The 20,943-nt window shown below is 48.2% G+C and overlaps 1 protein-coding gene across 1 annotated transcript; it reads right to left on the reverse strand.

Moving 5' to 3' along the window:
* Positions 1–5,736: 5,736 nt before the first annotated feature.
* Positions 5,737–18,128, reverse strand: LOC117473283 (U3 small nucleolar RNA-associated protein 18 homolog). The gene is made up of 14 exons (XM_034118793.1): positions 18,053–18,128; positions 17,852–17,976; positions 15,894–16,009; positions 15,622–15,729; positions 14,885–14,958; positions 12,549–12,661; positions 12,329–12,454; positions 11,802–11,976; positions 11,179–11,279; positions 11,016–11,106; positions 10,031–10,154; positions 9,665–9,839; positions 6,507–6,649; positions 5,737–5,863 (listed from the first exon to the last, which is right to left on the reverse strand). The coding sequence occupies exons 1-14, from the start codon at positions 18,126–18,128 to the stop codon at positions 5,839–5,841; spliced, it is 1,572 nt and encodes a 523-aa protein (XP_033974684.1). The 3' UTR covers positions 5,737–5,838.
* Between the last annotated feature and the right edge of the window lie 2,815 nt (positions 18,129–20,943).

Here is a 20,943-nt window from a genome sequence, read left to right on the forward strand (position 1 = left end):
ACACCACAGACAGAGAGATGTGTGTGTTTGTTGGCCACCACAGACAGAGAGATGTGTGTGTGTTTGTTGGCCACCACAGACAGAGAGATGTGTGTGTGTTTGTTGGCCACCACAGACAGAGAGATGTGTGTGTGTTTGTTGGCCACCACAGACAGAGAGATATGTGTGTGTGTTTGTTGGCCACACCACAGACAGAGAGATGTGTGTGTTTGTTGGCCACACCACAGACAGAGAGATGTGTGTGTTTGTTGGCCACCACAGACAGAGAGATGTGTGTGTGTTTGTTGGCCACCACAGACAGAGAGATGTGTGTGTTTGTTGGCCACACCACAGACAGAGAGATGTGTGTGTTTGTTGGCCACACCACAGACAGAGAGATGTGTGTGTTTGTTGGCCACACCACAGGCAGAGAGATGTGTGTGTTTGTTGGCCACCACAGACAGAGAGATGTGTGTGTTTGTTGGCCACACCACAGACAGAGAGATGTGTGTGTTTGTTGGCCACACCACAGGCAGAGAGATGTGTGTGTTTGTTGGCCACCACAGACAGAGAGATGTGTGTGTTTGTTGGCCACACCACAGACAGAGAGATGTGTGTGTTTGTTGGCCACACCACAGACAGAGAGATGTGTGTGTTTGTTGGCCACCACAGGCAGAGAGATGTGTGTGTTTGTTGGCCACCACAGACAGAGAGATGTGTGTGTTTGTTGGCCACACCACAGACAGAGAGATGTGTGTGTTTGTTGGCCACCACAGGCAGAGAGATGTGTGTGTTTGTTGGCCACCACAGACAGAGAGATGTGTGTGTTTGTTGGCCACCACAGGCAGAGAGATGTGTGTGTGTTTGTTGGCCACCACAGACAGAGAGATGTGTGTGTTTGTTGGCCACCATAGGCAGAGAGATGTGTGTGTGTTTGTTGGCCACCACAGACAGAGAGATGTGTGTGTTTGTTGGCCACCACAGACAGAGAGATGTGTGTGTGTTTGTTGGCCACCACAGGCAGAGAGATGTGTGTGTTTGTTGGCCACCACAGGCAGAGAGATGTGTGTGTGTTTGTTGGCCACCACAGGCAGAGAGATGTGTGTGTTTGTTGGCCACCACAGGCAGAGAGATGTGTGTGTGTTTGTTGGCCACCACAGGCAGAGAGATGTGTGTTTGTTGGCCACCACAGGCAGAGAGATGTGTGTGTTTGTTGGCCACCACAGGCAGAGAGATGTGTGTGTTTGTTGGCCACCACAGGCAGAGAGATGTGTGTGTTTGTTGGCCACCACAGGCAGAGAGATGTGTGTGTTTGTTGGCCACCACAGGCAGAGAGATGTGTGTGTTTGTTGGCCACCACAGACAGAGAGATGTGTGTGTGTTTGTTTGGCCACCACAGGCAGAGAGATGTGTGTTTGTTGGCCACCACAGGCAGAGAGATGTGTGTGTTTGTTGGCCACCACAGGCAGAGAGATGTGTGTGTTTGTTGGCCACCACAGACAGAGAGATGTGTGTGTGTTTGTTGGCCACCACAGACAGAGAGATGTGTGTGTTTGTTGGCCACCACAGGCAGAGAGATGTGTGTGTTTGTTGGCCACCATAGGCAGAGAGATGTGTGTGTTTGTTGGCCACCACAGACAGAGAGATATGTGTGTGTGTTTGTTGGCCACCACAGACAGAGAGATGTGTGTGTTTGTTGGCCACCACAGGCAGAGAGATGTGTGTGTTTGTTGGCCACCACAGACAGAGAGATGTGTGTGTTTGTTGGCCACACCACAGACAGAGAGATGTGTGTGTTTGTTGGCCACCACAGGCAGAGAGATGTGTGTGTTTGTTGGCCACCACAGGCAGAGAGATGTGTGTGTGTTTGTTGGCCACCACAGGCAGAGAGATGTGTGTGTTTGTTGGCCACCACAGGCAGAGAGATGTGTGTGTGTTTGTTGGCCACCACAGACAGAGAGATGTGGTGTGTTTGTTGGCCACCACAGACAGAGAGATGTGTGTGTGTTTGTTGGCCACCACAGACAGAGAGATGTGTGTGTGTTTGTTGGCCACCACAGACAGAGAGATGTGTGTGTGTTTGTTGGCCACCACAGACAGAGAGATGTGTGTGTGTTTGTTGGCCACCACAGACAGAGAGATGTGTGTGTGTTTGTTGGCCACCACAGGCAGAGAGATGTGTGTGTGTTTGTTGGCCACCACAGACAGAGAGATGTGTGTGTTTGTTGGCCACCACAGACAGAGAGATGTGTGTGTTTGTTGGCCACCACAGACAGAGAGATGTGTGTGTTTGTTGGCCACCACAGGCAGAGAGATGTGTGTGTGTTTGTTGGCCACCACAGACAGAGAGATGTGTGTGTTTGTTGGCCACCACAGACAGAGAGATGTGTGTGTGTTTGTTGGCCACCACAGACAGAGAGATGTGTGTGTGTTTGTTGGCCACCACAGACAGAGAGATGTGTGTGTTTGTTGGCCACCACAGACAGAGAGATGTGTGTGTGTTTGTTGGCCACCACAGGCAGAGAGATGTGTGTGTTTGTTGGCCACCACAGACAGAGAGATGTGTGTGTGTTTGTTGGCCACCACAGACAGAGAGATGTGTGTGTGTTTGTTGGCCACCACAGACAGAGAGATGTGTGTGTTTGTTGGCCACACCACAGACAGAGAGATGTGTGTGTTTGTTGGCCACCACAGGCAGAGAGATGTGTGTGTTTGTTGGCCACACCACAGACAGAGAGATGTGTGTGTGTTTGTTGGCCACCACAGGCAGAGAGATGTGTGTGTTTGTTGGCCACCACAGACAGAGAGATGTGTGTGTGTTTGTTGGCCACCACAGACAGAGAGATGTGTGTGTGTTTGTTGGCCACCACAGGCAGAGAGATGTGTGTGTTTGTTGGCCACACCACAGGCAGAGAGATGTGTGTGTTTGTTGGCCACACCACAGCCACAGACAGAGAGATTGTGTGTTTGTTGGCCACCACAGGCAGAGAGATGGTTGTGTTGTTGGCCACCACAGACAGAGAGATGTGTGGTGTTTTGTTGGCCACCACAGGCAGAGAGATGTGTGTGTTTGTTGGCCACCACAGACAGAGAGATGTGTGTGTTTGTTGGCCACCACAGACAGAGAGATGTGGGTGTTTGTTGGCCACCACAGAACAGAGAATGTGTTTGTTTGTTGGCCACCACAGACAGAGAGATGTTGTGTTTTGTTGGCCACCACAGGCAGAGAGATGTGGTGTGTTGTTGGCCACCACAGACAGAGAGATGTGTGTTTGTTTGGCCCCACAGACAGAGAGTGTGTGTGTTGTTGGCCACCACAGGCAGAGAGATGTGTGTGTTTGTTGGCCACCACAGACAGAGAGATGTGTGTGTTTGTTGGCCACCACAGACAGAGAGATGTGTGTGTTTGTTGGCCACCACAGACAGAGAGATGTGTGTGTTTGTTGGCCACCACAGACAGAGAGATGTGTGTGTTTCCTGCATCAGATCAACATTGATTGCCAATACCTTGTTTGGAAGGACATCTTTTTTTCTCATCTCCGAAATCTCGATCTCTTTTCCGTGTGCCTGGCTCTCATGGTGCTTATATCTTTTCCCGCAGGTTCTTCTGTTGATGACTGCGGACTTCCCCCTGAACCCATTCCTGTGAAAGGTGCACTCCGGAGGATCTGCGAGCTCCAGGGAGATCAATATACGTTTTGCCTCTTTGCAAATCTCACATCCATTTTGTATTTGTTTTGAAAAGCCAGGGATAGCTTTCATTCCACTCCATCTTCCCTGTGTCCGGTCAAAAGGCAGTCAGCAGAGGCAGGCCTCTCCCTCGGGGTGGAGCTGCCAAACTCGACCCTAACGCCGCTTACAGCCGGCTAAAAGTAGTTCCGTTCACGTTGTCATTTTTAGACTCCTTCGCTTCTTTGCTTGTGAATCCAAAAGCTGCGACGCTTGGCTGTTTTCGTTTCGCAATCTTTTTTATTACAAAGCCAGAGTTACAAAAATATCAATATGAACATTTCAAATAGCGCGCCGGCATCGGCCACCGTAACCATAGCAACGTAAGTAGCGTAAAGAATGCAGCGCCGCCACGTACAGATGGCAACACCCAGAAATATTCACAAATATTCAGAAACTGTAATGAACAATAACTATTATTTATTATTATTTAGGGCAGATAGCTTTTAGATGTGCGGCTCCTCTGTCTTGGAACAGTCTGCAATTGAAATGGAAACTGAGCAATCTGGTGCCGCTAAATGTTTGGAAAGCTCGGTTGGATGCTGTTGGTACCTGTTCATGTGGATAGTTATGTACACTGTAATCCCTCTAATGATGCTGTATGATGTGCTTTTTATTGTTCTGTTTATGTTTTTATGTTTCATGTGGAACCTACTTCACCTGAGGCCTGTGCTACGAAGCTGGTTCAACCTAACCTGGATATGTTTGAGTTAGCCGGTTGGCCCAATCCAAAACATACGCGCTCTCGCTAAGCTGAACTACGACGCTGGTTATCAAGTGGATCGCTCAAGCCAGCCGTGTCCTATCTAGTTAGGTGCGCGTTCACATGAAAGGGGTGGTATCTGGAGCATTCGACCAATCACAAACATGGACAAGCGTACTGACAGCGCAGCGTCATACTTCCTGAATGAAAAGTGAACTTTAATATTAGTCAAATATGAAGAAGTTAAACTTTAAACATCCATGACTTAAACACTTTATCCAGGATCAAAGCCACATAGCTGCACCTGCAAGGTGAATACAGCTGGTAACAGAAAAAGTGTTTGAATGCGTACATTAACAGGTTTATGATATCACTGCTCCGTCTAAGACACGATCTGACTTTCATTACATTTGACTCGAGTGTTTCGTCAACTTAATGTGTTGCTTAAAATAATACTTCTGCATCCAGTATGTGACACTGTGAGTGTTGCACGGCCAGATACGGCACAGCTGACTCAGATAAGGAGATATATGATACATTATGATGTGATATGATATGAATGATAATGGGACACATCGACGTCTGCACTCACAGTGCCGCGGACTGTACTTAATGTTACTCTGATCCGGTTACTTATGTTGTGGCAGATATTTAAGTAAGCTTTCTTAACGCTAATGTTATAATAGTCAGATTGCTCTGAAGATGGGAGGGGATATTCTATTAATGTTCACGTTCACACAGTCAGGTGATTTTTGCCGGCCGTCTTTCCTGCAACGGCAGTTTTTCTGTATTTCCTCTATCCTGTAATATGACTTGATCTTTAAACTCCGCACACGGAGCTCTGATCCAGCTTCGTAGTACAGGCCTCTGGTCTCCCTTGAAAAAGAGATCAATGATCTCAATGGGATTCACCTGGATCAATAAAGGTTTGAAATTAAGATTGATTTACAGAAACTCAACATTTCTAATCTGACACCAATATGCGGCTCCAGCCAGGGGGGGGGGGCTCCCCCTTCCCGCGTGCCTGAATATAAGAGTAAGAAATGAAATACAGTTATGAAATACTATATGCGGGTTGCACTGTGTGGGGGGGGGGGGTTGCAGGTGCACTGTGTGGGGGGGGTTGCAGTAGAACATTCCACTGCAGCACCCGGTACCTTAGTGGGAAACCCTACCTGTAAACTGTCCGAGACAAAAAAAAGCCCGTAGTTCTGTTGCCGGGTTTAACAGGTTAATGAAGCTAAGCTAGGCTAGGCTAAGCTAAGCTAGGCTAGGCTAAGCTAACAGTCCCCCTGCTTCCTCTTGGTGAAACACAGTTACACACGTTCATAGTTTGAATGTCTTTATAAGATGGATTCATACAGAAATACAAAATAAACAGGATGTTCATCAGATCTGCTCTCCCTCCTCCAGATGATCAGCGGGCCTCAGAAGTCTTTGTAATGCAGCAGCCTACACACACACACACACACACACACACACACACACACACACACACACACACACACACACACACACACACACACACACACACACACACACACACACACACCACACACACACACACACACACACACACACACACACACCACACACACACACACACACACACACACACACACACACACACACACACACACACACACACACACACACACACACACACACACAATGAATTAATATAAAATAACAGTTTTAAAAAGCTGCCCTGATGTTTCTACGACTAAAAACTTAAATATTATTTTACATTTTCCCCGTCTGTTAACCAACGTCAGCTAACTATGGAAAATATAATTATAAATTATTATAATTCTAAATAAAACATTTCTTAATTTGTATTTACTCAAAATATAATATAATATTATTAATAAAACATTTCTAATTCAATCTTTGAGTTGTATTTTTATTTTATGTTTAAATCTGGAAGAACTTTTATTTAGTTATTGATATTTTTATTGGATATTTTTAATTTTCCTGAAGTTTTAATTATTACCAGATAAGGACAGTTTAGCTTTATTTCAAACCTACCGACCCCCTAGTGGCACACACAGGTAGTACAGCTATATCGTGAACACAAAGCAGCTGATTGGCTGACCTGAAGAGAGGGGCGTGTCCCTTGTTGTTGGCCAATGAGAAGAAGCCGCTGTGAGGGGAGAAGTCGAGGCTCGAGGCTCGATACACGATCTTCCTCTTTGAGACGGGGAAGTTCGAGAAAACACTGAGGGAGGGGAGGTGAAGCTGGAGGGGGGGGGGAGGGGGGGTTAATATCATCATCATCATCATCATCATCATCATCATCACCCATCATCCTATAACACCCCTTGTTGTTAAATACCAAATATGTGCAATATATATATATATATATATATATATGCCGTATATAGAGTGGTGAAGGAATGAGTCCTAAAACCAGGAAGTGAGTCAGCATTTCACCACTTCCTGTTCCCTCGTCTCAGAGCCAATGGGATCTCTCCATAGGGTTTAGGAAAATAGCTGAAATAAGGTCTGTGGTTGAGACACATTGAAGAGACGGATCACGTTTTGTTCGAGGACATTAAATCCATCAGCAGTGACCCCACTGGTGATTTCTGAAGAGTTGACGTGTCTGAAAAACGATGGTTGTTACCAAGTGGCTGAATAGGACTACAGAAGTCGTGGAGGTCGTTGTACGTCATTACGCCGAACACGTGAACACTCCTCTAAGTTAGTTTCTGTTCTGCTTGAAAGCAAGTCCCTGCCTCCTGCAAACTGTTCAAACAAACGCTTCAACTCGTACAGTTTAGAATCTGTGTGTTTGAATATGGATCTGAAGTTGGCGTGACGTTGAAGTCGTGCTGCTGGACTCGGCTGTAGCTCCTTTATAGCATAACGTTAGCATTTAGCTTCTGGCGACTAGATTTATGATTAGAACATTATAAAAGAAGACATGTGGAGATGATCCGGCTGAACAAAACGTGCATTTATCAAACAGGTTCACTTTCCACAGACCTTATATGTTATGCTACGGACAAAAGGTTTATTATTATTCCGACTTATTTTGTCCGTCTTCTCCTCCCACATTCAACATCGCAGAAACTCCGTTCAAACATCAAAACGTTCAGCTCGGTCGGGAATCGCAGGCTATTACTTTTATCATTCATAACTTTCATAATTCCAGAGATACATCCCATAATACATCATATTTTTAACATTGAAGTCAATGGAGATATTCTTCAGACTTCAACAAATCTTCATGCGACTTCAACTGCTAACTGTTCCTTCATACTTTCACTCAGAAACCTCATTCCAACTTTAAAATGTTGCACATCTTTCTGACATTATCCGTGTAACACAACTTTTAAATCTGATTCTTACTTTTAGAGATATTAAACATTGTTCAGACCTTGTTAAAGAGGCTTTCTTCAGATTTTAACATTAACTAGAGTGCGTGATGTCACAGCTAGAGGGTAGGAAATCTTGAAATGTGCCCAAACCCTACATTCCTGAGACATAACTTTTCATGACAAACGTAGGAAAACATCTCGTAGCTTGAAAAATGACAAATAATTAAGCAAAAAATAATTAAACAAAATGCCTCTTGAGGGCATGAAGTGACAAAAACGTTCAACATGTCTCCATTAAAGCCCATTGTAATTTCAGGCAGATATTTCCTCACAGCAGCAGCCGCACACCTTTAGTTAAACTGCCAAAAAGGCCACATTATTAACCCGAAAGTACACAAAAATTACACTTCAGATACTCAACTTCCTTGACATGCTTCAGGTTTTGAAATTTCACAGATATCTGTTATCGTTCTTCCACAAAACGTTCACATGTAAGAGGTTTATCTGTCATTCAGAACAATGCAAACCTTTGATCTCTACAGAGCTCGTTAGCTCAACTATAAACACCTGTGTAATGGAACACGATGATGTCATCGCTCCAACTGACAGCAGTCAAATCTCTCTCTCTCTCTCTCTCTCTGTTTAAAAAGTGCTCAAACTTCACATGTGTGCTAACAGTCCAGCCGTGAAGACATCTACGAGACAGTTTTGAGATTTCTTCAAATGCCGTTGCCATGGCGACAGACCACTCGCCATGAAGCACGATGTCGCTGTAACTCCAATGGACACGGTCCGATCGTCCCCAAACTTCGCTTGTATATCACCGGTCCATGCCTCAACCGCTCTACGCCAAATCTGAGATCTCACCATAAGCTGTTTCCATGGAAACGCATCCCTCGCCATAAAACACGATGTTGTCGTGATACCTATGCAAATGATCCAAACACCACCAGACTTCAGATGACAGTTAATGGTCCAGCCCTCAACATGTCTATATACCATTAGTGAGTTTTCCTCAAAAGCTGTTGCCATGGCAACGCATCCCTTGCAATAAAACACGATATTGCTATAACTCCTATGAAAATTGTCAAAAAGTGCTAAAACTTCACGTGTGCTAACAGTCCAGCCGTGAAGACATCTACGGGACAGTTTTGAGATTTCTTCAAATGCCGTTGCCATGGCGACAGATCATTCACCATCAAGTTAGTTCAAAGGTTTGCAGTTCAAATATTCTGCTGCTTTTCCAAGCCTTTTTACTCTCTTTTCTCTCATCACACATTCAAGCCCCCAGTGTTCATGTATCATTTCAATCTCAATTCTTCACTTCTTACACATTACTTTTCAGCATAAAGCATTCCCACTAGCAATTTCTTCAGGAATTGCATTCTCTAGTTTCTTACAATATTCCAGAACCCTTTAGTGGAGGGAACAGCAGCTTCCTGCTACAGAGACACGTCCTCCTGCTCTGCTCTCTACCTGAGTAACTCACACCTGGCTGCTCTGCCCTCTGATCAGCTACAGAGACACGTCCTCCTGCTCTGCCCTCTGATCAGCTACAGAGACACGTCCTCCTGCTCTGCTCTCTACCTGAGTAACTCACACCTGGCTGCTCTGCCCTCTGATCAGCTACAGAGACACGTCCTCCTGCTCTGCTCTCTACCTGAGTAACTCACACCTGGCTGCTCTGCCCTCTGATCAGCGACAGAGACACGTCCTCCTGCTCCGCCCTCTGATCAGCTACAGGATGTGTCTTTAGTCAATTGTGTAATCTTTTGTATTTTTTCATCTTTAATATTTTGTAAGTCTGTGGCTCTTTCTGCTGGAACAATGTGTGTTTCCCCTCAGGGGGACTGATGAAGGTATTCTGATCATCATCATCACCATCACCACCACCATCATCATCATCACCATCAGTATATGAATCCCTCACCATGCGCACCGCCTCGTCCTCGCTGCGGGAGGCCATAGCCAGGATCTCTGAGGAGGGGTTAAAGGTCAGCGCGGTGACCGGGGTCAGCAGGTTCATCACAGCCTTCAGGGGGCGGGGCTTATCCGAGCGGAGACACGCCTCCTGAGAGTAAACGTTTACCACGCCCGACTGAGACCTAAACAACAACAAATATTATGAAAGAAAAAACTACAAATCTCAGGATTAAAGATTTGTATTTATAAGAAGTACTTTATTGATTATATATTATTATTTAGAGATATCAAGGTCTTAAACATACAAGAAAGATCTGTGGATGCTAAGCTATCAGCCAATCAGAGGGCAGCGTGCAGAGGGGGCAGGGCTTACCCGCAGGCCAGGTAGCGTCCGTCTCTGGAGGCGGCGATGGAGGTCCCCGTAACACACCCTTCATCAGAAAACCTGCTCACACACCGAGAGCTGCGCAGGTCCCACACATACACCTCACCCTCCTCTAGAGAGAGAGAGAGACAGAGACAGAGACAGAGAGAGACAGAGACAGAGACAGAGAGAGACAGAGACAGAGAGAGAGAGAGACAGAGACAGAGACAGAGACAGAGACAGAGACAGAGAGAGAGAGAGACAGAGAGAGAGAGAGAGAGAGACAGAGACAGAGAGAGAGAGACAGAGACAGAGACAGAGAGACAGAGAGACAGAGACAGAGAGAGAGAGAGAGAGACAGAGAGAGACAGAGAGACAGAGACAGAGACAGAGAGACAGAGACAGAGACAGAGAGAGAGAGAGAGAGAGAGAGACAGAGAGAGACAGAGACAGAGACAGAGAGACAGAGAGAGAGAGAGAGAGAGAGAGACAGAGAGACAGAGACAGAGACAGAGACAGAGAGACAGAGACAGAGACAGAGACAGAGAGAGAGAGAGAGAGAGAGAGAGAGAGACAGAGACAGAGAGAGACAGAGACAGAGACAGAGAGAGAGAGAGAGAGAGAGAGAGAGAGACTCTGATTAGTCACATGACTGACAGGAAGTTGTGGTGCTCTGACTCCTCTACACAGGACTCAGTTTCCCACAATGCATCAGGAGTAAACTATATTAAGACAAATCGCTCTGCACCAAACTTTTAAATTCTTGAGTTTTTAACTTGATCATTTATTCACTTATTTATTCACTTATTTATTGTGATGCTCTGAACTACTTCTGGTGTAAACTGGAATGATCCACATCCTGTATCTGAGTGTGTCCTCCTGCCTGGGTTCATGACAGAAGCTACGCATAATCTATTGCTGCTTGCAGGATTAATACAGTTGTTGATTGATTGATTGATTGATTGATTGATTGACACCTGGTTGCACATCTCACCTGAGTTGGCGAACACCTTGCTGCCGTCGGGAGAGAAGGCGACCCCGACGACCTCCCCGTTGATCTTCATGCTGCTCACCACCTCCCTGGTCTACAGGTCACATGACATGAGTTATTACACTGCTGATTGGTCTGTAATGTGAAGAGAAGAAGAAAAGCTCACCTTCAGAGTGAGCAGGTGCAGGTAGCCTCTGGTCCCGCTCAGCAGCAGAGCGCCTCCTTCAGGACACACGGAGAACTCCTTCACCCTCGCCTCGTTCAGACCTGAGACACACAGCTGCTGTTAGAGACAGTAACCCCTAGATTCCACCGGGTCCGTCTGCGGCGCGTTACGGCCGTGTGTGTGTATATATATATACACACACACACACACTCATTGTGCAGACCCTATCCCTCCGTAGTCTTTCAAGTAGGAGGAGCAATGCCAGCGTTCTCCTCCGGTTTACAGGCACTGTGTAAATTATATATATAGAATAATTATGATGATGAATGCACTACCACTAAAATACAGCAACACATCTTTGATTCATGTCGTTTATAACTGGGATATTACAGTTATTATTAACTCTGTCTGTACAAAGTAGCCTGTCCAGGAAATATGCCCAAATCAACAAAAACTGCGAGCCGGCAGGCAAGACGCTCCGCTTCTGAAACGCGCCTGGTAGGGTATGACGCTGGAGGAGGCCGGACCAAAACCGCGGCGCAGGTTAGTGAGTGTGTGTGTGTGTGTGTGTGTGTGTGTGTGAATGTGTGTGTGTCTGTGTGTGTGAGAGTGTGTGTGTGTACCTCTGACGGAGGTGACAGGTGTCACTTTCCCCTCCATCATGTCGTACAGGTAGAACATCTTGTTCCTCAGACTGGTGGCGATCACCATCTCTCCGTCCCGACTGAACGCCGCCCGGTGGACCGGAAACTTCTCCAGACGGATGCTCTGGATCTGAGGGTTGGACTTCCCGTCCACCTGCACACACACACACTTGAATACTTTATTTGGTTCCACAAATTATATTTCTCACACACACACACACACACACACACACACACACACACACACACACACACACACACACACACACACACACACACACACACACACACACACACACACACACACACACACACACACACACACACACACACACACACACACACACACACACACACACACACACACACACACACACACACACACACACACACACACACACACACACACACACATCACACACACACACACACACACACACACACACACACACACACACACACACACACACACACACACTTAAAGTGTGTGTGTCCAGGTGTCTGACCTGGAACAGGCTCAGTGATTGGTCGAGGCCGGCGGTCATGACGACCTGAGCGTTGGGGTGGAACTGCACGGAGGTCAGAGCGTCTGGAGAGGGCCGAGCCGCGTTGGCATGGAGACACTTCTTCATCTGGAACAAAATATCATCTCTGAGGAATGAGTTCAGACACATTTATATATTTTATAATAATGTGTGTATGTTTGGTATTGATGGATCAGCTGACCCTCAGGATGCTGCCGGGCAGACGCTCTGAAGACCCCAGGAAGTCCCCCGTCCTCCTCATCAGCTCATCGTCCTCATCATCATCCTCCTCATCATCATCATCATCATCATCAGCTGCAGGAACACAATGATCATCACATCAGTCATGCTGCAGATATTCAGAGAGACTAACGGTCCGTCCACACGGCGGCGTGCGTTGAAGCTTCAACGCTGCTTCCCATTCAATTTGAATGGGGTGACGTCACGCTTTGCCGAACTGCATTGTGGTTCCGTCGCTTCGCGTCGCTTCGCTTCGCTTCGCTTCGCTTCGCTTCGCGTCGCTTCGCTTCGCGTCGCTTCGCTTCGCTTCGCTTCGCTTCGCTTCGCGTCGCTTCGCTTCGCGTCGCGTCGCTTCGCTTCGCGTCGCTTCGCTTCGCTTCGCTTCGCTTCGCTTCGCGTCGCTTCGCTTCGCGTCGCTTCGCTTCGCTTCGCGTCGCTTCGCTTCGCTTCGCGTCGCTTCGCTTCGCGTCGCTTCGCTTCGCTTCGCGTCGCTTCGCTTCGCTTCGCGTCGCTTCGCTTCGCTTCGCGTCGCGTCGCTTCGCTTCGCTTCGCTTCGCTTCGCGTCGCGTCGCTTCGCTTCGCTTCGCTTCGCTTCGCTTCGCGTCGCGTTGCTCGCTTCAAAAGTTGAGCAATTTTCAACTTTTGAAGCTTCGACGGAAGCGTCAGCCAATCAAATCATATGCCAGTACAAGCTCTAGCCAATCAAACCGCATGCTTGTGTGTCCGGGGCGGGAGATTCATGTGATTGGTTGTTGGTCGAGCTTCCGTCCGTCCACACCGCCGTGTGGACGGGCCGTTATGGCGTTTTTCCACTGCAGGACCTCGAACTAGGCCGATGGGGGGGGGGGGGGGGGGGGGTATTTGGTTTCACACCAAAAAGGATCTGGAACTAGGGACCCCCAGATCGTCCCTGCTAGAGAGGTGGTACTTTCTGAGGAGGAAATGGTTCGTGGGTGTGTCGGCCAAACTAACAATTTCTGATTGAAACCACGCCCCGTAAAACTCCGAAAGGTTTTGTGAAGCCGCCATTTTATTTGCTCGCATTAGCATTAGCATTAGCCCAGCGCACCAACGCAGAGAGACTAACTTATAGCAACACAAAAGAAAACATGGGAGCGGTGGAGATGAGGAGGTGTCGGCGCTTCTGGCGATTTACTCTGAAGACGCGACCCAGCAGCTTCTACTGAAGCCAGTCCCCGACTCGGGGACTCCAGGTGGCAGTATATGCCGTGAAGTTGTTTGCGGCCTGCCAGTAAACCCAAAGCAGAAGAAGAAGAAGTGACGTCAGCGGCTTCCTTTGCGTAATCCTCCCTCAGGGAGAACGTGATCTGCTAGGACAGTTCCAGGGACTACAGAGCTCGGGGGGACTAAGTACGGCAAAGTACTTGGTGTGAAAGCGGCTGTCTCTTCTCTGCTCCAGACGACAGTTTGTTAAATCTGTTCTCAGAAGGTTGGGTGTACGTTCACACAGAAAAACTCTAACAGATTATAAACTGTAAACAAGTCACATGCACGGGAATGCTGTTCAACGATTGGGTAAAAACGCAAATCCCGGCAATTTCTACCGTAGCCTCCGCCATGGAGCATCGCAGGGTATTTTCATGCTGTTGTTAATCTGGAGAGCTGAGAGCATATAAACAGACTCCAGAGGACGGGGCGTATGATTAGACAACGTGCGATACAAAACATTATAAGACATATACTGAGAGACGTTGTGCAGAGTTCACCAGGAGCTCCAGAGTTCACCAGGAGCTCCAGAGTTCACCAGGAGCTCCAGAGTTCACCAGGAGCTCCAGAGTTCACCAGGAGCTCCAGAGTTCACCAGGAGCTCCAGAGTTCACCAGGAGCTCCAGAGCTCACCAGGAGCTCCAGAGTTCACCAGGAGCTCCAGAGTTCACCAGGAGCTCCAGAGTTCACCAGCAGCTCCAGAGTTCACCAGGAGCTCCAGAGTACACCAGGAGCTCCAGAGTTCACCAGGAGCTCCAGAGTTCACCAGCAGCTCCAGAGTTCACCAGCAGCTCCAGAGCTCACCAGCAGCTCCAGAGTTCACCAGCAGCTCCAGAGTTCACCAGCAGCTCCAGAGTTCACCAGCAGCTCCAGAGTTCACCAGGAGCTCCAGAGTACACCAGGAGCTCCAGAGTTCACCAGCAGCTCCAGAGTTCACCAGGAGCTCCAGAGTTCACCAGGGGCTCCAGAGTTCACCAGCAGCTCCAGAGTTCACCAGGAGCTCCAGAGTTCACCAGCAGCTCCAGAGTTAGATTCAAACGGACTAAACAAGGCTGTGTGAACGAGACTCACCGTTCTTCTTCTTCTTCTTCTTCTTCACAGAGTTTTCCGCCCACGAAGGAGCTCCTCCCATCGACTTCTGGAACCTGAAGCACACACAGGTCAATGAGAGTGAGTGTGTGTGTGTGTGTGTGTGTCTGTGTGTGAGTGTCTCTGTGTGTGTGTGTGTGTGTGTGAGTGTCTCTGTGTGTGTGTGTGTGTGTGTGTGTGTGTGAGTGTCTCTGTGTGTGTGTGTATGTGTGAGTGTGAGTGTGTGTGTGTGTGTGTGAGTGTCTCTGTGTGTGTGTGTGTGTGTGTGTGAGTGTCTCTGTGTGTGTGTGTGTGTGTGTGTGTGTGTCTGTGTGTGAGTGTCTCTGTGTGTGTGTGTGTGTGTGTGTGAGTGTCTCTGTGTGTGTGTGTGTGTGTGTCTCAGTGTGTGTGTGTGTGTGTGTGTCTCAGTGTGTGTGTGTGTGTGTGTGTGTGGTGTGTGTGTCTCAGTGTGTGGTGTTGTGGTGTGTGTGTGTCTCAGTGTGTGTGGTGTGTGTGGTGTCTCAGTGTGTGTGTGTGTGTGTGTGTGTGTGTCTCAGTGTGTGGTGTGTGTGTGTGTCTCAGTGTGTGTGTGTGTGTCTCAGTGTGTGTGTGTGTGTGTGTCTCAGTGTATGTGTGTGTGTGTGTCTCAGTGTGTGTGTCTGTGTGTGTGTGTGTGTCTCAGTGTGTGTGTGTGTGTGTGTCTCAGTGTGTGTGTGTGTGTGTGTGTGTGTGTGTCTCACTGTTCTCTCATCCTCAGCTGGAGCTTGCTGCTGCTCAGCGTCTCCTCAGCTTCTCCTCTGATCAGATCTCTGCGGAATCGATGCTTCATGTCCACCCTGAAGAAGAGCCTCCATTACAACTGGTTATATTTATACAGACACCACAGAAGAAGAGTCTTTCAGACACCACAGAAGAAGAGTCTTTCAGACACCACAGAAGAAGGTCCTTTCAGACACCACAGAAGAAGGGTCTTTCAGACACCACAGAAGAAGACCTCACTGCTCCCTCCCGCTCATCGTCTTCATCGATCCAAACCGCCTCTCTTTTGTTCGCTCGCCCTTCCTCCTCCGAGTCTGCGGACTCATCGTCTCCGTCGTCCAATGAGACGCTCGTCTGCTGCTTGTCCACCTGCGGACAGGAAGTGATGTCAGAGCAGGTAAACACACCTGGAGGCCTCAGGTTTAAACACCGAGTACAGCAGCAGAAGAAGAAGAAGAAGAAGAAGAAGAAGAAGAAGAAGAAGAAGAAGAAGATGGACCTTAGAACACAGCAGCTCTACAGGTGATGAGTGACAGCCTCTCCTCACCTGTAGAGCTGCTGTTGGTCTCAGGTATGTTCCTCACCTGAGACCCCATTAACCCCTCAGTACAGGTCAGTTACCTGAGACCCCATTAACCCCTCAGTACAGGTGAGTTACCTGCAGACCCCATTAACCCCTCAGTACAGGTGAGTTACCTGAGACCCCATTAACCCCTCAGTACAGGTGAGTTACCTGAGACCCCATTAACCCCTCAGTACAGGTGAGTTACCTGAGACCCCATTAACCCCTCAGTACAGGTGAGTTACCTGAGACCCCCATTAACCCTCAGTACAGGTGAGTTACCTGAGAAGACCCCCATTAACCCTCAGTAACAGTGAGTTACCTGCAACCCCATTAACCCCCTCATTACGGTGAGTTTACCTGAGACCCCATTAACCCCTCAGTACAGGTGAGTTACCTGAGACCCATTAACCCCTCAGTACAGGTGAGTTACCTGAGACCCCATTAACCCCCTCAGTACAGGTGAGTTACCTGCAGACCCCATTAACCCCTCATACAGGTGAGTTACCTGCAGACCCCATTAACCCCTCAGTACAGGTGAGTTACCTAGACCCCACTTAACCCCTCAGTACAGGTCAGTTACCTGAGACCCCATTAACCCCTCAGTACAGGTGAGTTACCCTAGACCCCATTAACCCCTCAGTACAGTGAGTTACCTGCAGACCCCCATTAACCCCTCAGTACAGGTGAGTTACCTGAGACCCCCATTAACCCCTCAGTACAGGTGAGTTACCTGAGACCCCATTAACCCTCAGTACAGGTCAGTTACCTGAGACCCCATTAACCCCTCAGTAACAGGTGAGTTACCTGCAGACCCCATTACACCCCTCAGTACAGGTCAGTTACCTGAGACCCCCCATTAACCCCTCAGTACAGGTGAGTTACCTGAGACCCCATTAACCCCTCAGTACAGGGTGAGTTACCTGCTAGACCCCATTAACCCTCAGTAACAGGTCAGTTACCTGCAGACCCCATTAACCCCTCAGTACAGGTGAGTTACCTGCAGACCCCTATTAACCCCTCAGTACAGGTGAGTTACCTGCAGACCCCCATTAACCCCTCAGTACAGGTCAGTTACCTGCAGACCCCATTAACACCCTCGTACAGTGAGTTACCTGCAGACCCCATTAACCCCTCAGTACAGGTGAGTTACCTGAGACCCCATTAACCCCTCAGTACAGGTGAGTTACCTGCAGACCCCATTAAGACCCCTCAGTACAGGTGAGTTACCTGCAGACCCCATTAACCCCTCAGTACAGGTGAGGTTACCTCAGACCCCATTAACCCCTCAGTACAGGTGAGTTACCTGAGACCCCATTAAAACCCCTCAGTACAGGTGAGTTTACCTGCAGACCCCATTAACCCCTCAGTACAGGTCAGTTACCTGAGACCCCATTAACCCCATCAGTACAGGTGAGTTACCTGCAGACCCCATTAACCCCTCAGTACAGGTGAGTTCCTTAGACCCCCATTAACCCCCACTCAGTACAGGTGAGTTACCTGAGACCCCATTAAACCCCTCAGTACAGGTGAGTTACCTGAGACCCCCATTAACCCTCAGTACAGGTGAGTTACCTGAGACCCCATTAACCCCTCAGTACAGGTGAGTTACCTGAGACCCCATTAACCCCTCAGTACAGGTGAGTTACCTGCAGGAGATGGTCCAGCAGCTGCTCCTCCCCCCCGAACAGCAGGTCCTCCAGCAGCCTCACGGACTCGTCCTCCTCTCCCAGAACCGCCACAAGGTTCTGGTTCCTGACCCGGCGCTGACCCCCTCCTCGGGGTCAGGGGCCAGCGGGGGGGGGGGCTGCTTCCTCTTCGGGGGGCGGGGCTGCTTCCTCTTCAGGGGCCGGGCTTCTGCGTCAGGGGGAGGGGGTCCGGCATCAGGGGGAGGGGCTCTGACATCAAGGGGAGGGGCTCCGGCATCAGGGGAGGGGCTCCGACATCAAGGGGAGGGGCTCCGGCATCACTTCCTCCATGATGAGAAGAACTGCTAACAGAACCAGAACCAGGTTAATGAGAACCAGAACCAGGTTAATGAGAACCAGAACCAGGTTAATGAGAACCAGAACCAGGTTAATGAGAACCAGAACCAGGTTAATATAACCAGAACCAGGTTAATGAGAACCGAACCAGGTATGAGACCAAACCAGGTTAACCAGAACCAGGGTTAATGAGAACCAGAACCAGGTTAATGAGAACCAGAACCAGGTTTAATGAGAACCAGAACCAGGTTAACCAGAACCAGGGTTAATGAGAACCAGAACCAGGTTAATGAGAACCAGAACCAGGTTAACCAGAGCCAGGTTAATGAGAACCAGGTTAACCAGAACCAGGGTTAATGAGAACCAGAGCCAGGTTAATGAGGGTCTGCTTGGTGTACATGGGGCAGACATCAACAAGTTTCAATGGTATGTTATTGGTTATTGATTATAGTATGTTATTGATTATAGTATGTTATTGATTATAGTATGTTATTGATTATAGTATGTTATTGTGATTTTAGTATGTTATTGGTTATAGTATGTTATAGGTTGTATGTTATTGATTATAGTATGTTATTGGTTATTGATTATGGCCATATTCTTATGATGGTATGATTATTGAAAAGTACACAGCTCTGTTTCACATGAGTGTTCCCACAGATCTAGTCTCTTTATTTTGCCTCAAAGTGCACCAGATTGATTTAACTCTATAACTACAGGGCTTTCACTGGGGGAGCGAGGCTGAACATCGTGACGAGACATCCATCAACACCCCCAGGAGAAGCTGGTAGTGTAACATAGTGACGAGACATCCACCAACACCCCCAGGAGAAGCTGGTAGTGTAACATAGTGACGAGACATCCACCAACACCCCCAGGAGAAGCTGGTAGTGTAACATAGTGACGAGACATCCACCAACACCCCCAGGAGAAGCTGGTAGTGTAACATAGTGACGAGACATCCATCAACACCCCCAGGAGAAGCTGGTAGTGTAACATAGTGACGAGACATCCATCAACACCCCCAGGAGAAGCTGGTAGTGTAACATAGTGACGAGACATCCATCAACACCCCCAGGAGAAGCTGGTAGTGTAACATAGTGACGAGACATCCATCAACACCCCCAGGAGAAGCTGGTAGTGTCCTGCTGCCTGCCTGCCTGGCTGGGTGAGTGAGTGCCTGCCTGGGTGGGGGGGTGCCTGCCTGCCTGGGTGGGTGAGTGAGTGCCTGCCTGGCTGGGTGAGTGAGTGCCTGCCTGCCTGGGTGGGTGAGTGGGTGCCTGCCTGCCTGGGTGGGTGCCTGCCTGCCTGGGTGGGTGAGTGGGTGCCTGCCTGCCTGGGTGGGTGAGTGGGTGCCTGCCTGCCTGGGTGGCTGCCTGCCTGGGTGGGTGAGTGGGTGCCTGCCTGCCTGGGTGGGTGAGTGGGTGCCTGCCTGCCTGGGTGGCTGCTTAAATCCCGGCATGACTTATCGTTACAGTGGATGTAATGCTTTAATGGATCTTTAGCTCCAACCCCAGCTGCTGTATTTACAATGTGTTACTGAGCAGAGGAGAGGGTACTGACCTGCTGCTTTCACGTCCTCTTGGTTCAAGTCCTCTTAATTAACGTCCTCTTAATTAAGGTCTTCTTAATTATAGTCCTCTTGATTAAAAGTCCTCTTGATATAAAGTGACTTCTTGTGTTCCTCAGCTCCCTCGGTAGCTCCACATGTGGACCGTAGTGTTTTCTTCACGTGTTTCCGGGGTCACTCTGCACCGGGGAATGAAAGCCTGCCCCCTGGTGGTGCTCTTAATTTTCTCCTTCTATTGTGGGTATGACAGTTGGCAAACAGCCTTGAGGTGCATTCACCGCCACCTTCTGGACGGAGTGTGGATCAGCAGCACGATGTCTAAACTCTGCTCTGAACCCCTTCTCTATCTCCACTATGTCTGTTTCTCTTCAGTGCTTCCTTCAGTAATGGATGGTATTGCGACATAGCAGAAAGATGTGCTCCACTGTTTCATAATGACCACAGTATTCACATGTGCCTGTTTCATGATTTTCATAGTGAATAATGTGTTATTGATCCCTCCTCCTTCTTCCGTGTAACGTCAGAGGTCCGACTCGGTGTCGTGTAGCCACACTCTCAGCTGAAGCGAGGCTCCTCCTGTCAGATGGAGGGAGTAAAGCTTTGGGACAAACTCCCCTCATCTCCTCAGAAACAGGAAATGCCGTAACTGTATGTAACAACGGTTTCAAATCAGCATCTCTTTGACAAAAAAATGTAAATTAATAACTCAAATAAAACTCCCCAACATCTTTAATTGTGTTACTTTTTTGTAAAGCTCTTTTAGTTTGAAACCTGATGTTTATAAGCTTCTTAGTTTTTGCAACAGTCTGTAAATATACACAACTTTATAATAAAATGCACAAATTTACCTTTTTCTAGACTAAACACAGGTAATGATCCTAAGTTAAAGTGGACCTATCATGCTATATTTGAATAATATAGTGTGTAGGACCATACCTATATAAGGCATATTTATACTTTTCTGTTTTCAAAATACCAAACAGATCATGCATTTTAGCCATGCCTCATTTTGCTCAATTTGCACTTTTTTTTAGCTCTGTTTTTGCAAGGGCTGATTCAGTGAGAGACAGCACCATCTACAGGCCTGGCATATGTACCACAGCGTCTCCAGCGCTTTCAAACGGCAATGGCCGTGGCTGTCTCCTACTGATTGGTGAGTTGGCCCAATAGCCGTAGCGCCACCGTC

Source organism: Trematomus bernacchii, unplaced genomic scaffold (assembly GCF_902827165.1).
Source record: "Trematomus bernacchii unplaced genomic scaffold, fTreBer1.1, whole genome shotgun sequence".
NCBI classification, from domain to species: Eukaryota; Metazoa; Chordata; class Actinopteri; order Perciformes; family Nototheniidae; genus Trematomus; species Trematomus bernacchii.